Source organism: Aphelocoma coerulescens, chromosome 2, assembly GCF_041296385.1.
Source record: "Aphelocoma coerulescens isolate FSJ_1873_10779 chromosome 2, UR_Acoe_1.0, whole genome shotgun sequence".
NCBI lineage: Eukaryota > Metazoa > Chordata > Aves > Passeriformes > Corvidae > Aphelocoma > Aphelocoma coerulescens.
Window position 1 is genome coordinate 6,161,064 of NC_091015.1, and position 23,529 is coordinate 6,184,592.

General features: G+C 40.3%; 1 protein-coding gene across 9 annotated transcripts in view; it reads right to left on the bottom strand.

Annotated features, from left to right (window-relative positions):
- The window catches only part of PRKAG2 (protein kinase AMP-activated non-catalytic subunit gamma 2), a 214,235-nt gene that overhangs the window by 22,788 nt on the left and 167,918 nt on the right, over positions 1–23,529 (bottom strand). For all 9 annotated transcript variants that reach the window (XM_069006355.1, XM_069006358.1, XM_069006357.1 and 6 more), the window contains one exon: positions 7,261–7,370. In XM_069006355.1, coding sequence (XP_068862456.1) covers positions 7,261–7,370 — 110 coding nt within the window. The remainder of the gene's footprint in view (positions 1–7,260; positions 7,371–23,529) is intronic.

Consider the following 23,529-nt stretch of genomic DNA (forward strand, 5'->3'; position numbering starts at 1 on the left):
CTACTGCAGGTAAAGCTGACTGTCTTGCTGCTAAGGCAGGTGTACAACAGATCTCCCCTGCTACTCCCTCACATCACCAGGATTTCAGGCAGTGCTTCCTCTGTATGAGACTGCCACCTGACCAGAGCCTGTGAAACATTATTTGGGAACATATTATACACACAATAGTAAGCTGAAAACACAGCTTTGCCACAGAAAGCTCTTTGGACAGTGTTTCTCTTCCTCGCTGTTGATATCACCTTCAAAGGACTTATTCCTATGAGCTAAGCTGGAATTGAGGACTCCTGCATTCATCCATCACCAGATCCCACAATTATCATCCTGATAATACAAAAGCAATATGAACTAAATATTCTCCAAACCCACCACGCACTTTCACTTTGAAGCAATTCATATTGGGAAGTGTATTTAGCTTGCAATTCCTTTTTTTTTTTCCTTCAAATAAAGTTGCGATGCCCAATCCAGACTTCTTTTTAAGTTACAGAGAACTACACTCCTGTAAAGGAGATATTTTGAAAAGTTAAAAATCTCTCTTGTAGTGCATTTATATAATTCAGTGTTTTACAAACTGATTTGTCTGGGGAGACTAAACACAACCAACCATCTCAGCATGATGATTGCTGCATTCAAATTCATTTTCCAATTATTCTTTTCTTTGGTCTATGAATTTGTTAGAAGCATTTCCTTCTGAAAGGACTAAATGAAGAGGCTACTTAAAGACAATAAAGACTTTTGCCTAGGGAGAGGGACAACCAGGTCTTGGACCATATCAAGTAGAATTTCCTCCTTTACCTTACCAAGTAGATTGGAGAAACATTGAACAGATATCTTATTAACAGGGTGGCTACATTTGCTTCAACATCTGAAAAACCTCAACCAAAACCATTCACAATTAGGTCCTCTAGCTCCAGCTGAATTTTGGAAAGCTTATATGAAACCAGATAAAATTCATTTCTCTTTCACAGGTGGTGCAAAGGGAACACTCCTGGTAGAAAACGCACTTCTACTGGCCATAGCTTAGTAAAATTTAAGATGTGATGGTTTAATACCCTTCAGGCTCAAGCCAAACCCCAGAAGTCACAGCTGGAGTCTTATTCTCAAGTTAAAACTATGTACTTGTTCCAGATTTTTCCCCAAGGAGCAGGTGCCATGTCCACATGCAGAATTCTTCCCCACACCACATGCCCATGGAAAGGTCCTAGTCCAGCAAAGACACCAAACCAAGACCAGCACTGATACTCTGTGTCAATGTGTCCAAACTGTAGATTTCTGCTGTCAGATTGCACACCACAATGGGCTAAGAGGGAACATCAGGTAAATCTGATGGGAAGAGCCGTGGCAACAGCTGCATGGGGAAGGGGCACAGAAATTCTGTCCCAGATTAAGATCTTATCCAAAAAGTGGTGATGGGGCAGAGAAGGCAAGAAGAATGGTATACGACTTTCAGTCAGCCAAGCACAAACACCTTACCCACACCCTGCGTAAAAATTTCTGCTTAAGTGGCACTTATCATTCCTCCAAGATCCACAAATGAATGCTTCCTATTGGTTTCGAGAGCTGCAGGAATTAAACTCCTATGCTTGTATACCAGCAACAGGAGAAGCTCTGAAAAAACCCAACAGTCTTGCCATATTATGCTACTGATTCCAGCCTGATCTCAATGAAGGGAGCTTTTATGTGGCTGCTCAACTGCCTCAGCCCACATGCTGATTAAAAGCTAAATTAGATGATTCTCTTACAGTTCTGTGGGCAGTGTAAGCAAGGAGGGGTATTCACACTCCTCAGAAATGCAGACAGCAGCAGCTTCATCAGGGAAAAACCTCAAAGCCAACTAAGGAACAGACAGTCAATCCTTTTGTAAAGCTGTGTGACAGCAGACCCAGAGTCTGCTGTGCGGTTCTGGGAGCAAACCATTCTGGAGCATTATTCCTGGAAGCCTGATTTATCTCATTACCGTGGAGAGAGGCAACACCCCAGTCAAGAATGACCTGGAAGGAACCAGAATAATAAATCCATTTACTGAATAGAGTCAGCACAAGGGAGAGAAATACAAATCCTCTTCCATTCTAATGCTGAATCCATTGTATGCGCTGCAGAAGTTACCAGGTATATTTACTGCCAGCTTGTCAAATCACTAAAGAAGTTTCCAGAACATTGTTTAAAATTTTTTTTTTTAGTTATGTGGTAGAAAATTATTTAAGCTCTTACTAGCGTGACAGGTTCTGACAAAATCCTGCATTGGTGATAACAGCACCTGGTCCATTAACAACTTAGGTAATTTCATTAAACAAACAGGTTAAATAATTTAACCAAGCCATGCAAAGATTTCTTCAGCATATAGAAGGAAATAAAAGGAAAGAGTCTTCAGGATTCTGAAAGCTTATTCTGATAACTGTTTCCACATAAACATGACTTTATTAGTTTATGAAGAAGTGCTGGACAAATGCTTTAAAAACACTTTCAAGGTCACAGTAAGCAAAAGCTACATATGTTTTATTATTAAAACCCAAATTTACTCGTAACAGGCACGAATATCATTTAGTCAAAGATTAGATAGAGCTTTTGACCCAAAGGGAGCTTATGCAAACTCCTCATGACACAGCCACTACATTTGCTAACAGATCACTCTTGGACTGCAGATTGCTGCTTGATACAAAGCAGGGAAGTCCCTGTCTTACATTCACCTTCTACACTCCTCTTCAAGGGTTAATTGCTCTGCACTAGAAAACAAGCTAATCCTTCTCGTCTTTATGTAGTCTGGGCAAAGCCACAACAAATTAATACGTTTCTTTCAAGGTCAGACAAAAATCTGGCCTTAAGAAAGCTTCTGGAGTTAAGCTTCAGAGATTGCTATAAGCTAGGTAAGAGGCATTTCCTTAAAAAATTCTAATACAGTTCAGGGTGGGGGGGAAATGCACTGGTCTCTAAAAAAAACCAGATTCATGCAGCAACAAGGAAAAACTGAAATCATATTAGATTACGTTAGATAAAGTAACCTGACAGGTAGAATGTGAACAAAGTGTTGTATTTCATTCATCTTTGAATTTAATACAGGAATTGTTTTCCATCAAAGGAAAAGATCCGATGGCTGTGTCACTGTATGTACCTGATACAGGTTAAAACCAACAAAAAGAAAAGCAAGGCAGACCTGGGTGTCCCCTCCTTCCTCCAGATCATCTGCACACTGAATGCATGAACACTTGCACAGCGCTCAAATGCTGTGTGAAGACACAAGCTGGTGACCAGTAAATTTTCATTCAGCTCAGTGACTTCCTGAAGTCTATCATGAAGACAATCCAGATTCATATTTATATTTGGCATAATTAGAATGAAGAAGAGCAGTAAGTGAATGCTTAGAGTAGCCCTTCAAAGGACAACCCCCCTCACCCCTCCTAGGGGCTGTGAAGGGTTTATTCTCCTGATTGCATCTCAGGAGATGTGTGCAAAAGATGAGAAAGTTTATCCACTGTGAGCTGCACACTGTTGCAACTTGCTCAATTTCCCCACCATCCACAGAGTCAAATTTCCATACTTCACAGGAAAGCTCATAACATCTAATTGTCTCCTGACTCCCTTCCTGGTCAGATCAGACTTTATGAAGTTTCTTTAATGTGTGCCAAGCAAAGATAGCATCTTCCCTGGGAAAAGCCAAAGGCCTGTCACAAACAAGGAGCAGTTGTAGGTCACAGGCAGGGGAAAGCCACAGCCATGAAGTTCAATATGATTCTATAAATATTTATGAGGAGCAAATAAGTATTAATAAACTGAAAGGGTGAAAGAACAGTCCACTGTCAGTCTAAATCAAAGAAACTGTGCCAGCCAGCACTTTCCCAGGCAACATCTGCCACTTCCAGGGTTCAGCATGGAATAGGCACCACTCCAGGCAGGTAGACTAGATGCAGATCCTGCTTTGGGGCAGCCCTAAGTGAAACCTCACTGAGGCAAACTGGGCTGTGCTAGTTGGCCTCAGGCAGGCAAACAGAGCAGGGCTCAGCACACTGTATTTATTTAGTGTGGATGCTGTGTGCCAAGGGGCACACTGTCCTGCTGAAGCACAGCTCTCCTGCACCACTAATGCTCCAGCAGAGGTGCAAGAGCCACAGCACAGCTGTCCCAGCCACGTGCAGGTGCCAGATAAAACACACACGTGTGCTCTGGACACTCCAGCCCAGCGTGCTGTGCCAGCACTGGGAGCTGCTGGCAGCTGCTGGAATCAAGCCCCCCATGCCTTCTGACTGACACATAAGCAGGGCTGAAGAGACTCAGCCTATCCTGCTCTTTATTAGCTGCTATTTCTGCTATTTAAAGCCTTCCTTTTATTTCCAATGTAAGGGCATCTCACCATCCCCTCTCTTAGGGCTAAAACAAGATTCCTTATGAAACTTTACACTAATTCCCTCACAGATACTGAGACTAAACATTTACTTTTATGAATCAATGTTGCTTCAGTGGTATGACTTGGTGCCACATTATATAAGGATATATAATTATATAGGGATATATAAGGATATTATATAAGGATAATATCTCCAGTTTTCCCACAGCTAACAATAGGTTTAGAATACTTTCCACAGTATCTCATGAATAATTTTCCAGGGTAGAAACATGTGATGTGTGCTGTGATCGCTGACCAGCAGAGGGAGACGGCATCCTGCAGCCTAACAAAAATCCGAAATCCAGAATCTTTCAAAGGATGCCACGAGAACTCAACCCAGCTCCATTTTTAATTCTTCCTCCATTGATTATTACCAGCTTTTATTAAAGGAGGCAGAAAGTGAGCCCTTATGTTGTGTGTTTTAGCTCTAACATTATTCAAAACCAGAATTCAAATCTCTGAAGAAACTATTTCAAGGCACCGTATCTTTTTTTTTTGGTGGATGTTTTTTGTTTGTTTGTTTTTTTTAAATTAGGAGAAACACTGATGTGGGTAGGAATGAAACAGACCCAGCGAAGACAAATATCCATATGAGAGGATTCATGGACACTGAACATTTCAGAGCTGTGTTTTCAAAATATGAAATGATACACAGTCCTGAAGTACTGGACAATAAGTAATTTCTACATTAAAAATTAAAATACAAAGAACAGTTTAGAAGTTTTATTCGACCACCCTTATTGGGTTAATTCTCCACCATGTACTTATTCTGCTGTTTTAGACAAACAAAAAAAGCTGTTCTATTTTTGCATTCCATACACGTTCCTGCACCAGCCACACCAATCAAACTGAATGACCATAATGTGGTTTGAAGACACTGATGGTGGCACATGAACACAGGGGGCCAGGTAAAGAACCAAAGGGAAATACTTAAAAGACCTCCTAGCAGTGTAGGCCAGGTAATCATTCAGATCTACCTTTTTAGTGTTTTCTTAAACAGTTTCACAAAATCTGCTAAGTTGGAGGACAGTGCCCATGCTGGAAGAAGACTTCTGCTTTACAGTATTATGACTTTATAAATTAAAAGTAATGCAAATGGATTAAATGTAATAGTGCAAAGTCCAAAAAAAGCAGTTTAGATGGGGGGGAAAAAGCTCCTCACCAGCAATACAAACTCAAGATTTGGTCCATATTTATTGTATATTAGCGTCTGAATGAGCAACTCCAGACTTCCCTTCCCTGCTTTCAAACACCTGGAGAAGCAGACTGAGAATATGACTCCATGATCACAGACCAAGGCATACCTTGTTCTCCTCTAGCTGTAATCCATGACCATCACTGGAGATGCCAAATAAGACAGGGACTTTGGTGAAGTGCTGGTGGAAGTTCTTCCATCACCATTAAGTCACCTGCTCTCCTTTATGGTGAAAACTCACAAGGCTCACTCATTCACTCACACTCTGTCTCCCCAGGTGCTACCTCCCACTGGCTCACGAGCTGGGGAGGAAACTCTCACTTCTTTAATAGCATTATCTCAACACAGCTCCAGCAATGAAAACTGGTATCTGGCATGATCTAATGCATCAAGAAATCTGGAGACTCCAAAAGGAATCAGTGGCCTGCCCCAAGGGCCTCAAGATTAACTGGTTAATGGAATAAAGAACAATCATCTCTCCACCTGCAACAGTGACGAGGCTCAAGCCTTTGACCCAGGTGAGCACTGACAAAGCAGGCCATGGGTCATGCCCATTGTAGGCACCAATTCCCAGCATGCCATCTCATGGTGTGAGGAAAAAATATATCCTGGAATGAAAAGGAGGCCAACAGTCTTTGAGAAGAGCTGAAAGAGTGACAGTGAACCCCACCATCCTAAATCTGATTTTTCAGGTCAAAGCGGTCTGAATTTTTTAGTCAAGAGCTGACAGTCATCCTCTCTTTCAGGCAGACGAAAGGAAACGTTGAAGAACTTTTCCCCCCTCTAAGATGGTAAAAAAGTCAATGCAGATTTTCCACCTTTCAGATCACAGCACTCAATCCAACATTATATACAATTATCTGATACACAAGATGGTTCTGTGAGTGTTTTGGGAACGAGTATCTGTTACATGGCTGCCTCTGACTGTGGAAAGCTGAGGTCTGAGTAGTACATTCCAGACCAAAATTACTTAATGGGCTTAGTTAAGTCAGAATTGGAGCATCTTTACAAGGAAAAACACACTGAAACAGCAAAAACCAAAGCAAGCAAAAAAATACCAATTGCAAAATACAGGAAACAAAGAAAGCCACAGCTTTCCACCACACTGCAGAACAGATTAGTCTGCTTCTATAGCAGGCAGCTAATGCCTTCTTTTGGCAAACAAACTCTTCAGACAGAGCCAAGAGTCTAGCAGATGATTTACTGATTAAATGCAAAATGAGAAGCTGAAAACAAAAATTTTCTGGAGAATGTAATAATTTGCATAATTAAGCCATCCATTTGAGTCCTAAATTGTCTTATCAGTATAGCAGGAACAGACTCATAGCACCTGGGTACTCTTTAGCTGTTGCACAAGGATCTTACATCAAATGTCTTTATGTAGATTCAGGTAGCCATGAAAAGGCCAATATAAGTTGGGCTCATTTGAAATTTTTATTTTGATAGGGATTCCAACTGCAGAACAAATTACATCTTCTCTTTCTGTTCTGCTAGGAAGTCTTTCCCCCAACTCCTCCTCTAGCATAACATGAAAGATACAGTTGAAACAATACAGTTTTGTACAGTCAAAGCACAGCACTATGGCAGTGCTTCTCTTCAAGAGATCAGCTTTCATTTAACAGTCAGGAAACACTCATAAAAAAAAAAAAATGAACTGCAAGCAAAGGCAGACTGAAAGGAGTATACTCACTTGTAGCGTAGTGTCGAAAACAACAAGCTTAGAGCTTGTTGGAACAATGTCATAACACTTGTGTGACCTCATGAATCGCACATAAATGTCACTTTCCGATTCTTCAAGTGCTGCAAGTAAAAACATTATGTTGTTTTATTTAAGTAACCTTTAAAAAAAGAGCAGTAAAAAACATGCCAAATCAACTGAACACCACCGCAGAAGGACAACCCTAAGGCAAAAGTCAAATTCACACTTTCAGATCTGGACAGACAGTCACAGGTTTGCACTTTGCATTTCAGACTCATCTTTCCTTTCAGATTAAACAGAACAAAGACAAAATGCATTGTTCTTCTTTGATGAGAAAGGACTTCTGTACTGAGGAATTACATTTTTTTAAAATATCTTTTTTTTTTTTTTCCCCCAACAGCAACCTACTGGAATATGCAGCTAAACTCTAGGTAAGTACAGAGAAGACAGCTGGAAACTTAAGTAGTGTCAGGCTTGACTAACTCAAGCTCCTTAAATTAGTATTTCTTGAATCTTACCTCTGCCTGTTCCACTGCCACATAGTAATTTTCTATTTTCTAAAGAGGCAGCAGGCAGGTTCTGTAATCAGCTTCATTTTCTTTAGGCTAAACAGAGCATCACAAATCCAACACTTTATTTACAAAAACAGGATCCACATGGCTGGAATAGCTGTAGCGTGCCATGTCTACAGCACGGACATGCAATCCAGACCGTATTACTTTAAATCTCCTTTGCATTTGCCAGAGTTCAGATGCATATGCATACAACCCCCAGATATGCTCAGGTACATTAACTTTTTTCTTTTTTAAGCACTTTGGCCCTCCATTCTTTCCAGCAGGTACCTAGAACTTGGTCAAGGATAATCCCTCCATCAGAGATGTATCCTTTAGACCCTGTAATAATCCACAGAAACTTGATCATATATTAAACTTTGGAAGAGCAGAATAAAAAAGACAATAAATAAAAAACCCCTTGAAATACCTACTGACCATTAAAGAACTTCATATTAGGGCATTAAAAACTCAGAATTCTCATTTGCTAGATTTGCTCAAAATCAGTTATCTTGCTCTGGATAAACTGTCATTTCCACCAAATGGCTCAGCACAGGCTTTTTAGTCCAAATTTAGAGAAGCAAAGCTGGATCATCCCTACAAGTGGCTGCTCCAGGATCCAGCCTCTTCTACGTACTAAGCAAGTCCTTCATCTCCTACTCCCATTACTCTTAAAACAAACAAACAAAGCCTATTTCCCTGCTGAAACACAAACAACATGGAATAGAAGTTCCATAGGAATAGAGAAGACAGTGTCCAAAATGGAGGAAGTGGAAGAAGAAAAAAAATATTTGTTGGATTTATGTTCCTACAGAAGTCAGGACCAGAAGTGGAAATAGAAGGAACTTGGAAAACTTGGTAAGAAATTATGAAACCATGTGAGGTAACTGAGAGGGAAAGGATTAGGCAGACAGACTTGGACAATGTTGGTAGGAAGCCACCTTCTTGGGGTGATCCCAAAGAGGAATGGGTACTGAGTCATCCAGGGCATGTATAGGAGAGCTAAAAAAAGTAGTTTGTAAGTTTGTAAAGTCTATAATATACTATCACTTATCATCCTCTAACTTCTGCAGTACCATAAATGGCTACTGTCTGCAGGAAATTAATTACTGTCTGCAATGGAGCTGTCAGGGATTTTTGTTGTGTCAGTTCTGTTCAGTTATTTTTTTAGACACACAAACTAGAAGCAGGGAGGGGATGAGACACTAAGAAATAGAAACAATATTATATGAATATTGAAATGACAGACCAGTAAGTCTGGTCTTTAGAAAGTTATGTTTGCTTCTACAACCCTAAGTGCAGTCCCTCTGTGCAGTATCAGAGTCCTTATTTACTTCAATCTCAAGTTCATAAACAACTAAGATATTATAGGTAGAAACACGCATAGAAACACCTCAAAGTCCACCAGAATAGTGGAATCACCATCCCTGGACATGTTCAAAAAAGGTGTGGATGTGGCACTTAGGGACATGGGATTGGTTTTAATAGTTGCACTTGATGGTCTCAAGGGGTTTTTTTCCATCTAAGTGATTCAATGATTCTATAAACCACAGAACAACCAGCTGAAAAAAATGAACACTCAGAGCATGTCATGGCTCCACGAAGTCTTGCCAACTCACCAACAATTTTCAAATGTATCAGGATAACAAGCACAGTAACTGTGAGCCCCAACAGTTCAATCAGGGGAGGCTGTTCACAGCAGCCACAGCCAGGAATGCTGATCAGCACAGCGAAGGTGTGCCCATAAACCCTCCTCTCACTTACCAAACATTCCCACCCTCCAAACACAACTTCAACTGGACCTCAACAATCCCCATGCAGATGCACAGGACTGGTGAAGTGTTATCTCACCCTCTGCTGTCTTCCAGTTCAGGGGAGACACCACAAAGCAACTGCTTCCCTTTAATTTTAACTGGAAAGTTACAATTAAAAGAAGCATGAGACAGCCATCTGTGAGCCCTGTTAACACCCCCGTAAACAGCTAGGAAACTCCAGCAGGATCTGGACAAGGATCCAATTGTCCAGCTGGAACTGAGGTTTATTGCTACAGAACATCCTTATACTATAAATAAGTACAATGCACCTCTTTATTAGTTATTAACTAAACATGCAAAACATCAGCACCACTGACTTAACTCTCATGTCCTACACCACTCCATCAAGTGCCTGCTGGAAAGGATATTTAAGACCTTCTAACACCTTCAGCTACCTGGGGATACCAAACAGCTGTCGCAGCCCAAATCTTTGTACAGGTATTGTGTATTATGTATATACACAGCTGTTCAATGGAGAAAAAGGTCTCCCAAACCAAAGGCTCAGCACATCTCAGGAATGCATTCACACCCATCTTTCCTGCATAGCACAATTGCACAGGGCATAATCTTCTTTACAGTTTCTCTCCCCTTCCAGAGGACAAACTTGCTGCTTTGGGTTGTATCCAACCACCACTGTGCTGCAAACATAAATACTCAAGTAAGAACACTCTCATCTCCATGAGGATATTTCTACTTTATTACCTGCTTAGTTTCTTGTTCCAGTCTTATTTGTTTTCCCAATAAATGCCCATTCTTTCTGAAGCTTCTGCAGTTTTACCCAGCACCTGCAAAGCAGCACTTCCTTCGGACAGATCCCTTCTGGCTTGACTTACAACCTCCCTCGGTCTCTGCACGTCATCTCTGATCTGCACCTGAGATCATCTGCCCAACATGCAGGAGGTATGAACACAGAACTGCCTCCAGCCAAACCTCAGCTCGCTACAGCTCATGCTCTGGAAATCAGCTGGCTCACAGAGCAGATTCCCAGCAGGAGGCATCTGAATCTAGAGCAGGATCGGGCAGGAGAAGAATAAGTAGTTGAATGTGTATTTCCATGGGGATGCTTGCTCAGGAAAGCTTCCCTTTTGAAGATGCATCTGAAAGTTATTTTGCAAGTGGACGTTGCCCATGTGCACCCCTTTTCCCCAAGCCATAGGTGAAGGGAAAAATATCCAAATTCCCACTGCTGTTTCTTGTGATTTTTAATAGAGCAGAAAGAGACGTCACCCGAAGGTTACAAATAAACCCTGTTTGACACCTGAAGTTGAGCACCTTGTCACAGAGGCTTTTTTTACAGAGTAAATTCTCTGCACTGGCATTTTATTTGTTCCTACTGTTAGAGATCCTTTGAAGAGTAGAAGATCGATCTATTTGTATTTCTGTCCCAAATCTTATTCAACAAAATTATTTTTACTTCCTTCCTTTCTCCCACCCTTCCCTATAACATGACAGATGCTTCTGTTTTTTATTTCAGCCAGTAAATATTATTTACAAGAGCATCATAGCTTTTTTTTTTTGGACAGATTAATTATTCAATACTGACTCAGAGATTGCAGTGGGACTCCATACTAAGAATAATTGTCTGTTCAGAGAGCTCCAAAGTAGAACTACCATCTGAATACTCATGAATGACACAGAAACTTCTGCAGCATTGCTGAAGCCATTTCCTCAGGGATCTACTGAACAGATGCCTTCAGTTCCACTCATACCTTTGCCACCACACACGGCACTTTCCTACTGTAGCTTTCCCCTCAGAATCTCAAGGCCTTCAAAAGAAGAAAAGAGGAGAGGGGAAAACAAACAAAGGAAGAAGTGCCTGCAGATGGAGAATAGGAATATAATGTCAACGCTTATGGAAAAGCTTCCAAATACTGCAACATAAAAGAACTATAGAAACTTCCTCTGAAGCGTCTACTGCAAGCCACAGCCTGCATTTCTGGGCTGTGTTCTTACTGGGCTGGCCCAACAAGATCCTGGACCACATGTGCTTCCTGATTTCAACAATACAACATCATTACCTTTCCTATTATATTTTATGTTACAGCTGTATTATGCTCCTGGTATCCAGTCATATTTCAAGTTCAGTCATTGGTTCCAGGAGCATTTGAAAGGAAGACAGAGGTTTCACAGAGGCTGGGTTCTCTCACCTTCTTTAAAGCATTAATTCCACCACAGCCACGCCCCAGCAGCTCCCCATAGCATCCGTGTCCTCATGGCTAGATTGAGTGCTGGGACCTCTGGCAACTCTCAATCACTGGAAGAACTCAAACTTCTGAACCTAAACCTTCTTATTAACCCAAACATCTGTTTGTATAACTGACTTCTCCAAGCTTCATATGAAATCTGCCAACTTTTAAAGGCCCTTTAAAAAGTAGGGAAAAGCCAGCAGATAGCAGTATGTAAAAAAATACACTCAGCTAACTGCCTGGCCTGGTGAACAGCTTGGAGGAAGACAGAAACCACAAATGTACACAGTAATTACACCACTCCCTCTGATTTTTTAATAACAATCAGCATAGGTACTGCGCAACTTAAGAAGCTTAGGATTTTCTTACAGCAGCAGGAGCTGAGCTAAGCACTCCCAGCACTACTTTTCACCTTGACTACTATTGGTATAATCATCTCCCCTCAGCCAGATCCAATGGATAAAAGGAAATGGGGAAGTAGAAATGTATTTTTGCTATGTTCTCACTTGTACTAAACAACCTAGTTAGTGGAAAACACACTTCATTTTCTGTTACTGCACACATACATATATGCACTTCAGGGTACTCCAAGCCATACTTCTATTTTAGAAATCATGTGATATGCTGAATATCACAGCTCAGATGCCAGAGAATTAAAATATTAGAGACCACAAAGTTTACTATGGAACTGATCCAACTGCAATACATTAAGTCAAATTTATTGGTGTAATTATACTGATAAACTTTATTGAAAGGTGTTATACCAAAGTATTCTATATTATTCTCTCATATATACATACATATACATATTTTTATATATATATTTATTTATCTCCTGCCCTTTTCTTAGACTAGAAGCTACACAGGACAAGGACAGCATCCACAGCTAAGATCAGCTTAGCTGTGCCAAATGCTGCCAGAAGACACCAGGGTGAGCAGTCACTTCAGTAAGCCAGGACAAGTTACCCTCTCTCCCTCCTTTTACAGATAACCCTTGGCAGAGAATACAACAGGTAAAAGACATCTGACTGTGGTTTTATCTGAAAGCTGTCACCGAAAATGGCTTTAAAGTTTCTGATAATTCCTGCTCTGAATTTACTGAAGGAGTTCCTTAATATCCTTGAAAACCTCCTACACAGCTTTCACAGTGCTGGAGATTGTAGGAGTTCTAGTATAAGTCACTAACATAATACAGATCTGGAAAAAACAGCCACACAAGAGCACATCCACTCCAAGAGCAACAGTGACACTACTCAGAAGGAACCATAAACTATTCCTCACCAACAGGCCCTGAAACACAGCTTTTAAGGGAAGTGGAGGCATCTGGATGAAGCAGGGTTTCAAAAATAATGTTCTGGGAATCAAATGTCCAGGCAGGATTTTATCAGCATTCCTCAGCAAAGGGACAGAGATTCTGCAGAGGGATGCAGTACTCACTGTGTACAGGATGTTGCTGTGATCAGGAACAAGAGCTTTACTTCAACCTACCTTCTAAAAGACAAATATGGCTCATTTGGCAGATTTTTAGCTAGGTTTGAATGATATACAATTAAAATGCACATGGTATATCCAGTGAAAAACTTGGGAACCAAACAGCTGTCAGAGAACAAGAAAATGCAATTTGTCACAGAGTAATGCAGTAAGGCAGCATGGCTGCTGAGTTTGCTGAGCTGTCTCTGCTAAAGAGCCAAGAACACTGCAAACAGTGGATGAGAAACCAGACACCAGAAGCTGAATCAACATCAGACTTGGTAGGAAGGGAATACTAACATAATTTAAGAAGAACAAGCACAAGAGAAAAGAAGCAGTGTTGTACTGTATCATTTGATTTCTGTTTATTCATGAGGAAACTTATCTCAGAAAAAGAAAAAAACACCACCAAAACAACCTCCCATGTAATCAGCCACAGGGTAAGACCAAGTAGTAAAAAAAGACAGAAAAAGCAGGATAGTCACCAGGATACCCACTCTATATGGCAGGAGATAAATTACAGAACCACAGAATATCCTGATTTGGAAGGGACTCACAAGGATCAGAGTCCAGTTCCTGGCTCTACACAGGACAACCCCAGAAGTTTTAGAACAGGCTTGACACAACTGTTGCAGAGATGGCAGCCAAGACTAGCTAATGGACTACTTCCAATTACACAGAGGAAAAAACAAACAGGTTTACAGTCCAATATATAGGAAATAATAGGATGACAGTGATAGGAGTTGATAACTCCCTCACAAGCTGAAAGGCTTTTGAACACAAGGAACGGGAAGAGAGAATGTAGAGACAGAAACCAGACTTTATTTTTCTTTCTGAGAACTGCAAAGAGCTTTAAAATATCCTGGAAGACCACACATTGAAGTTACACAGTAGCATTATTCATGCAGCCACGGGCTATTCAATACGGATGTTGCAGATTGAACATTTCCCACTCCAATCTAAAGGAATGCATGAGCTGGCAGATAAAGATTACAGCAAGTTAACAGACATAAAAAACTCTGATACAAAGAAGTGATAGGAAATGTAGCTAGAGATCAGTATCAGGAGCTTCTTCAGTGTTCCAAGATTAATTCAATTGCATATTACAGCATGGATATATGATGTGACAAAGGAAAAGGACTTTAAAAAGACGTGTGAACACAGGAACAACAACAGAGTAAGTGAGCTCTCTCTTGCTAACTGCACCTCATCCTGCAAATAGGAAGAGGGTCAAGAGGCACACAAAGTAAGAGGGGAGAACAGGTACATAAATAGACAAATAACAGTGAATAGAGAAGTAAATGCACTGTCTTGTTGCTCAGGTCTTCAGAAAAAGGTTAATCCTTCTAATAACAGTAAAAGCTAAAAGAAACCAGAACACATATTTAAGAACTACATTCAGATTTGCTCAAGACACTTTCAAACACAACCTTCAGTCCTGTGTGCACCTACTTTTTTTTTTTTTGCACGCATTTTAGTGTGTTCTCTGAATTCTAGAGTAGGTGCAACTGTTCAGCCACTTTAGGTCACCAAGGTAACTGAGATGTTTTCTCCCCTTGTCACAAGGAGTTGCTTCATACACAGACCACAGGTTATTACATGTGTGAACAGGGGTCACCCTAGCTAAAAGTAACCATTCCTCAACTCTGCACGTTCATGAAGGAGAAGATATAGTACCAGTCTAAAGGAAAGCCAAAAAAAATTCAAATGCAGTCAGAATTCCTAGGAGTGTATTGAAGCACATTATTAAAAACAGTGTATTTGTAAGCACCTACAAAGGCAGCTCATCAAAAGCCATGAAGAAAGTCAACATGCCTGTGTCAGGAACAGTTCAGACTAATCAGTTTTTACCCAGAATAAAATGATCAACTGGATGAAAAAGAAAGTAAACACAAAATAAAAATAGTAATAAAAAAATCACAGTATGGTTGAGACACTGATTTCAAAGCACGCACGGATATTACTGCATGAGGAAAAGACAGATAGAATCACCCCATGGCAGCTGCCTAACAAGCAATCCCAGCTGCAGCAAAACCAGTAATACTTCTTTTTTTTCAGTGGGTTTGCAAGACTGGATGACAACGGTGTGTTTTTAGCAAGACATGGACTCCAGTTCAAACTCTTCCCCATGCTGGAACATTTGCAAGGCCCACCTTATGCAAATCGGGTAGTACAGAAAGGCACACAAGGTCATACTGCAGGACTTTACATTTCTACAAGTCAATCTGGAAGTGGTTTTACCAGTAGTTTGATACTTCCCAGTCCAAGAGAGTATCAGAGGATCAGGACTTCATTTTATTCGATATTCTCTTTAGTGATCTTCAAAACAGGAACAGACCATGTTTCAAAGAGCTTGCAATAAGAGCTAGAAATGGTTGCAAGACTTAAAACCTCACAATGTCCTCAAATTGAATTTTATAAGTGACTTGGAGATAATACAAATTTTCAGAAAACACCAAAATCTGAAAGAAATACTCAACTGGAAGAGTGCAAATTATGGAGTGACTAAATACCACAACTATTGAGAGAGATGTACCTCGTTATTGACTTAATTTGCTATGGCAGAAGTAGGGAAGAAAAGGCAGTTTGCTTAAACAAATAGGCAAACAAAAAAACCAGCACAGGTGTCAGAGAGCTATTAATGCATTCCAAAAGCTGGTTAGACAGAACAAAGCAACCTTAGGACACTGTACAACATCCTTCCTGAAAGGTCCTAAATGTGGAATGAGACAAGTGTCTACAAAAGCACGTCCTGATTAGAACAAAGGAGTTATTAGCCCTTGACAATACTTCAAAAGATCCACTTTTCTAGTTTTGAGGTTTAGATACCCACATGTCTTCAAATTCCTGCAGTACCTAAGACTTGTAAGAGAAAACTGATACAAATAGCTTTTTTGAAACAATGAAAGATCCGGATTGTGTTGCAGTCTTACAGTGGCAGCACGCTTCAAAATCCTGCACTGAATTTTGTTCCTCATTATTGGCGTCAGTAAGTCCTGGTAACTGGGCTGAGAAGTTAACGCTTCTGTTTTACTCCAGCTCTCCACTGGAAGTGTGGATAAGCAAATGATGACTGTGAGATTTGAGACAGACAAAAAAAGTGATGGGCAGCCTAAGAAACTCCACATTCCAGAGCTAATCATAGTAACTCTGAAGTTCCTTGTCCAGGCAGGCAGAGAAACTTATTTGTGTACAAGCAAGAGCTGCCTTGCTTAGGAACTAACTGGTAAACAGTATCAAAAGTCCAACTGAATACTTTTGAAACAGCTCTGTATCTCTTAAATCAACTTTTGGTCAAAGGTTTGTACTTTGAGAAAAGCATCCCTGTGGTTTTGTGAATAAAGGCAGCAACTTCAGCCTGCAACCTTAACACTTCTAAGATTTTCACCACAACAAAGAATAAGATGACCTGAAGAATTTTCTAAAACATGTTCAAGATCTTCCCTTGACAACAGGCACTACAATTTTTCCCTAAGCATCCCAAGCAAAGATCTAAATTAAGATGTCGCCTGTCTGGAATGTGGGCCTGCTCTTCAAGATTGCGAGACACGAAACACAAGAAACTAAAAATGGTATTAAACTTCTGAATATTAATATCAGCAACCACTTTGTGCAGAGTTGGATTCAAGGAAAGTTTAAGGTATGTGATTAATAAGAGAATAAACCAGTCTGTATCTCTGCTGGAAGATTAGTAAATAATTTGAACTTTTGCTGTATCTTGAAAACAAGCCCAAGCCCTACTAGATACACAGTTTGCACACACTTTTAGAAAAGAAATAGTCATTTAAGTCTTCTAGGCATTAGTCAAACCTAAACACACAGCTTAACCAAAGCATTAATCACACGACAGGCATTTTCAAAATGAGCACACAGCATCTTCACAAGCTGCAGTCATATCCCTACTGAACAGGGCAAATACTTAATCTAGAAGCAATCTTCCACTGAAGACTGAACTCAAAGTATCAACACTTTAAGGAAGAAATATTTTTTAAGACTTCAGCCATAAGGGCTTTGGACTATGTTTGCTGAAGAAACAGTTTTGTGAGGTTTAATAAAATGTTGATCTCAAACCCTGAATGATCCTTACAATATCTTAACTTGAAGCCTTTAATAATTCCATATTTACATTTTCATTTCTCTCTAGTCTGCCCATGCACACTTCTTCTTCTTCCCCCCTATGCATGCCAACACCCTCGAAATAGCTATTATTGGCATTTCTTATAAAAATTTATGACTCTGTATGCACACTTTAGGAGACTATCAAGTGTTCTGTTCCAATACACCCCTTAGGAGATTTACCTACAGCAAGTGTAGCTTGAAGCTACACAGAGAAAGAACCAACAGCTCCCTAACTCAAGCAGGTGACATCCAACACACATTCAACACAACAGATTTGGAAACAAGTTTTCTGGAACCCATTTTACGGCTTTTATTGATCCCTTCTAAATACCACAGATAAACTGCAGCTCTCCCCAAAGTTGACCTTCCTCTGAGCTGACATGACGTCCATACAGAACAGCACTGGAGTTTTTGAGGGGTTCTTTTTGCCTTATTTTTTTTTCAGGAACTGACTCGAAATTATACTAGAGAAATTCAAGCAAGACTGTGGCAGGAGAGATCCATGCAACTGCTTGTGTAGAGCAGAGCATTCACCTTCTGCACTCTGGCATTCACAGACTTCTGTCAAAGGCAGCCACACAATCCCTTTCCCCAAGTGATCCCGCTCCATCCTGAACCAGGTCAAAGCATTAAAGTCTGTCCTACAACCCATCCTACAGTAACTATGCTGGAAGTCAGAATACTGTTTCAAAGCTCTTATAGGAAGAATTTATATCCATTTATTCTTGTGACGATGCTGTTCTTCATCTAATTTCCCTCCCTGGTGTTTACCCCCTTCCCATCCCTTACAAGATGTTTTCATACACACAGTGTTATCACATCCCTTCTTGGCTTCCCTTCTACTGAGCTAAGTGAGCAAAGTCTTATGGTTTCCTCATAAATGGCCTTTTTCTGTGTCTATTTCAGTTTGCTCCCTTGTCCAGCATCTCAGACATCTTTTTTCTCTGTCTTTACATCAGCAGAAATTCAAAATAAGTTCTCTCAGTGTGAGAGAACTGCACAAAAGAAATCCTTTTTGATTCTGTTTCTTAAAATGCCCAGTGTCAGAATGAAATACTCCATCACAATAAAAACAGGAAAGAAAAATAATATCGTAAAAATAAAATATACTAAAAAAAACCAACAAAACAAACCCCAATACAACTTAAGAAACACTCTAAAAAAAGGAAAAAGAAAAATCACATCACAAGTAAAACCACTGGTCTATAGCACAGGCAAATTGCTTTTTAGACAAAATGTAGGAGCGCCATTAACTTCAGCCACAGTCAAAACTGGTAAAATCACCCAACTGGTTCACTGAAACTGTAAAATCCATAAAAAATTCAGCAGAGGAGGAAAGAACCTAAAACCAAGTTAGTTTTATTCAAACAATATTCAGAAGCTACCTTGAAGATATCCACATCATACTCAAAAACCTCTTGGGTGTGCTCCACTCTTAGGACAAGGTTATTTAAGCTTTCCAAAGCTCCATCCAGATGCCAAGCTGGATGCCTAAAGACAAATTTGACTTTGCTCTAACATAGTTGGGCTTGTATTCAACTGCTTGGGCTTTATGTTAATCCCAGCCATTAGTGCAATCCTTCCACAGAAGGATTTTCCCCTGAATTGCCAGGTTTTCCATCTGTTAGTCTTCTTTACTCATAGAAGAGCCATAGTAAAGCCTACCACAACAGGCATCCAAGGCAAACAGTCTCAGCATGGAGAGGAACATTTTGTTTCAAGATACAAGAACTGTTCAGAAAAACAATGCCATCAGCTCCTGTACTTACTCTGGAAATGCTGCATTTCAAACTTATCTACTTCCCCAAACCCATCCAATGCTAATACAGTTGTACATTCTGGAAGCTAAAAATATTCAAATCAACAAAGTACCTGCAGACAGATTGTTGCTACCCAAAGATCAAGCTCCTAACAAAAAGCAGAAATGGTGTCAGTGTCATGACTTCAGGCTCCAAATGCTGTGATCATGCACCCTTCAGTTATCAAAACCACAGTGCACATTACAAAAAAAGTCCTATCTTACAGAACACCCACATCTGCTACAGATGATTAATAAGCAGAAACATTTCTTATGCTTGTTTAGCAACAGTTAGATTGAGCCAACTGATGCAAATATTCTGCTGTCATTCCTGTCACACTGGCATTATTACAGTTTGAACCAAGTCACCTCCATTCAGAACTCAGCCATGCCCCAAGGCAGTAGGTTTTCCAAGAGTACTGACTTGATCAGGTTAGCCAAATTTAACAGCACGGGGTATCAAACCACCAAGACAGTTACCTGTTCCATCTGTACTGTCCTGCCCACGTACATGCAGGGCATTAAAGAAGTCTACTGGATACAACACTGGAAACCACCCCCTAGGAAGTTTCTTAAGGGAAGGGCTCTGTAGTCACCCTTCTCCGTCCTGGTAGTGCTCAGCAAAGCAGTCACAGACAAGCAACAAACAGCATTCTGGAGTCACCTACAAGGCCACACTGACACTGTCACATCACACCTTCCAGGTCTATCCTTGCTCAAGCACAAGACACTGTGAACTCAATACCTCCTAACCAGGAAATTGAGATCATATTGGCCAAAGACTTCAACCTCCTATCAAGCAGTTCCTTACCAGCTGTGATAGCCCCACTATCAAACCAAGCAGCTTCTGGACCAGGGAAGCTCTTTGCAGAGCTGATGTTGGCCCTCACCTGGTGCACACGGAAGTGGTAACACCAGCAGGAGTGGCTGGTAAAGGTGACTGTAAATCAGTACTTGTCCATCAGACACTAACACATATGCATGACCTGAAGCAGCAATATCATCCAAGTATAAGAGAACACCTCGTTGTCCCAATATTTCTCAGGGATAGCTGCTGGCCAACAATGGCTTTCACTCAGAAGATAATGTTTGCAAATCATGTAGGTGCAACACTGGCTAGACACAATCAGCCCCAACACTTCCTGTAAAACTGTTCTCAGTTCCCTGCAGCTTTGCCAAAGCAATTACATGGAATCTCTGCCACGGTAAGCATTTTCTAGGAAGTCTCAGCCAGAATGGCTTCACTGTTTCCACAAAAAAGTTAGGGAAAATACATGTTTTGACCACATTAAAATTTTATGAAAGCTTTCTCATCAAGAAGCTCCTGCAACCCTCAAGACCCAAAGCCGAGATTTGAAGCATGTCCTGTGTATCTTTTGCTGTACTAAAACATCACTTCCTAGATGGGTAAGGCTTAAAAATTTTTGCTTCCTGAGAAAGACTGCAAACTTTAGCTGCTAAATGGGTTATTTCCTAGTCAAGACAGAGTAGGGCTTTCCTCACTGTAAGGCTAAATACCATGTTAAGAATAAGACAGTTGTATCTTCTGTAGGAGTAGGAAAACAGGACTGTTTGGAGACTGTGTGCACTGGGCTCACATGAACCCCCTGCAATACTTGCACAAGATAAAGACTCTTGTGTGGATCACAGAACAGCCTGCACTGAAGGCAACAAACTTTCAATAGCTTCTCTTGCACTGCTCAATAAAGTTTTATACTTTTAATTACGTATCACTTTATACATAATTTTCACCTTTAAACTTTGAGGATGGAAATCTCCTGGAGGGAAAAAAAAAATCATGTATGATGTTACTATACAGCCAACTGGAAGGCAAAGGACAAGGTTGCCTAGGATGGTGGAGCACTTGACCATGATTTCTTGCATAAACGAATAAAGCTGAACATCTGAATACTCCACATATGTTGTTCTTTAACTACTTTGGAAAGTAGATCATAGGAAAGATTTTATGAAATCTATTAATACCAATTATCATCTCTGCTTAACAATTTCTTACTATTCACTCAGGATGCTAAACTATGGAAAATTTAATACAAAACATCCCCTTATCACTATCACCATGTCCCCTGGTATCTCAAAGCACATCTTGTGGGTAAAATGCTGTTTCTATGTGCCAGAGAGCATCAGCTGTAACAATCACATAATGAATGTTTATTAGAAATTAATTACAGTTGCAAAACAACGGCTTAACTTTACCACCTCCTAACCCAAGCACTTGATCCTTCAGTCTTAAGAAGGAAACAAAACCCAACCTGCCTATTAACATGCATTTTATTACAAGCTTCTTTTAATTATTTTTGGCCCCAGAGTGACATCTATTTTCATACCTTGATTCAGATATTCACTTGACAGCAGGAGGCTAGCAGGCAGGAAGAGCTCAAAAAACTACTTTTAATAAGACACAGTAAGAAAACCCACAGAGCAGGGAAGGAACGACCCCAGACACAACAGCAGCGAAGAGAAGATGCAATTACTGGTGAAAGTCTATTTCAAAGGACAGCCAGAAAGGAGCAGGTAACAGAAGAGATGCATGATTCAGGGAGAGTGAGATGAAGGCCAGAGCATTACTAGGAGAGATTCCACTCTAATGTCAACTGTTTATCCGATGTCTAAATGCTGCTTGTGCAACAATCCAGAGAAGTAGAGCGTTCAAGAAGGAGCACATCGGTCCCATGACGCTGATGCTACAACTGCTGCACACACTCTGCAGAATTCCCTTTTTCCAGACTAGGAACTGAGCACAGACACAGCGTAACCCTGCAATTAAATTAACTCAGTCTGCAGAAAACACCTCCAGAAAGGGTTTGCAGATGCTATAGAAAAGTAGTTAACTCTGCTTTCAGCAGCTACTACTTAATTACTCAAGGTGAGCAGAAGGAAGAGATTAAAATGGATAAGAGACAACATTTGCAACAAAACTGGTTTCTAAAATAACATGCTAAAACTATACCCACTGAATCAATACACCTGACAGGCATCCATTTGCTACTCTACCCTAGTTTCTCCTCTCACAGCACAGGTAGATGTTGGAACACAACCATTTATGGAATTCCAGCTTAACAAATTAAAGCTTGTAAGTGTAAATCATTAACTAAAGTCCTTTTTCATATGAGATCTTTGGAATAATTTCTCCTTGTCCTTTTCCAAGCTCATCATATCATCCATAAAAGAAAACCCAGAACTACTCTTGACACTGATCAGAAGCAGAAATAATCTTACTACAGAAACATTATTGCACAAACACTGGAGCTTAAGAAGAAAACCCATTATATGTATGAAGATAACCAGTTTTTGATAATTTATTACCTTCATGAGAGGTCTCAGCACTGTATTTCAGGCTACAATGAAAAACTCCACATCCATCAACAGGTAGCTCTCACACTTTTTGAGGAAATGCAGGTAGGTCATTCCCATCCAAGGAATGATGAGCAGGATGAGTTCAGACTATTTCACTCGAAGTTTTCTGTTTATTTTTAAGCTGAGCACCCTTCAGTTAAAAAGAGACTCTGGACTTCTTACATGGGAGTTTTTCCTTTCCTGCTCTGACTGCTGCTTGCAGAAAGGTTCTTTAAGGAGCCCTAAATAAAATAAATGTCCCTGGCCTATCCAGTCCTTCTCCTCTGTGCACATACTGAGCCTGCAGCCTGTTTCAGCCCTGGTGCATTGGAGCTGTTTAACATCATCTCACTCAGATACAGACTTAAAACATCACCCAAGCAACATTATGAAGCCAGCCCTAGACAGAACCAGTGACCCACCCAGTAAGAAGTTATGCTGATCTTAGAGAGTTCAGCCAGATATATGAAGATGTTTTAAGGAAAACACATGACCAGCACTTCTCTCTGCAACAGTAACATCCTATCTAACACTGCCCATGCTAATTAGGTACAAAACAGTTTATATACATTCTTTTTATATAATCAAAATTAAAATAGCTCTTCAGTTGACAGCACTGTTTTATTTAGAAGTCACATCATCAGGCCAGACTCAGCATATTTCATTACAGTACTACATAGATCATAAATCTTTCTAGCACCATTTTTCTCAATTTCACTCTCTTAATTAGAATCCAAATTAAATGAATGCCTTCTGGCCTTTCACATTCTCATTTGTGTAACCTTTGAGGAGAGGGACAAACAAATCCATTTCACATACCGGATGGCATTCAGTGCACACACTGAGCCTCATTTTTCAGCTCTTTTTATTAAGCTCCCTGTTTCAACAAAACTGCAGCATAATTTGATACACAAGATAGTTAGCAACTGTTGATGGATACAGAACTGGAAAGCTCACAAGAGCAAGTA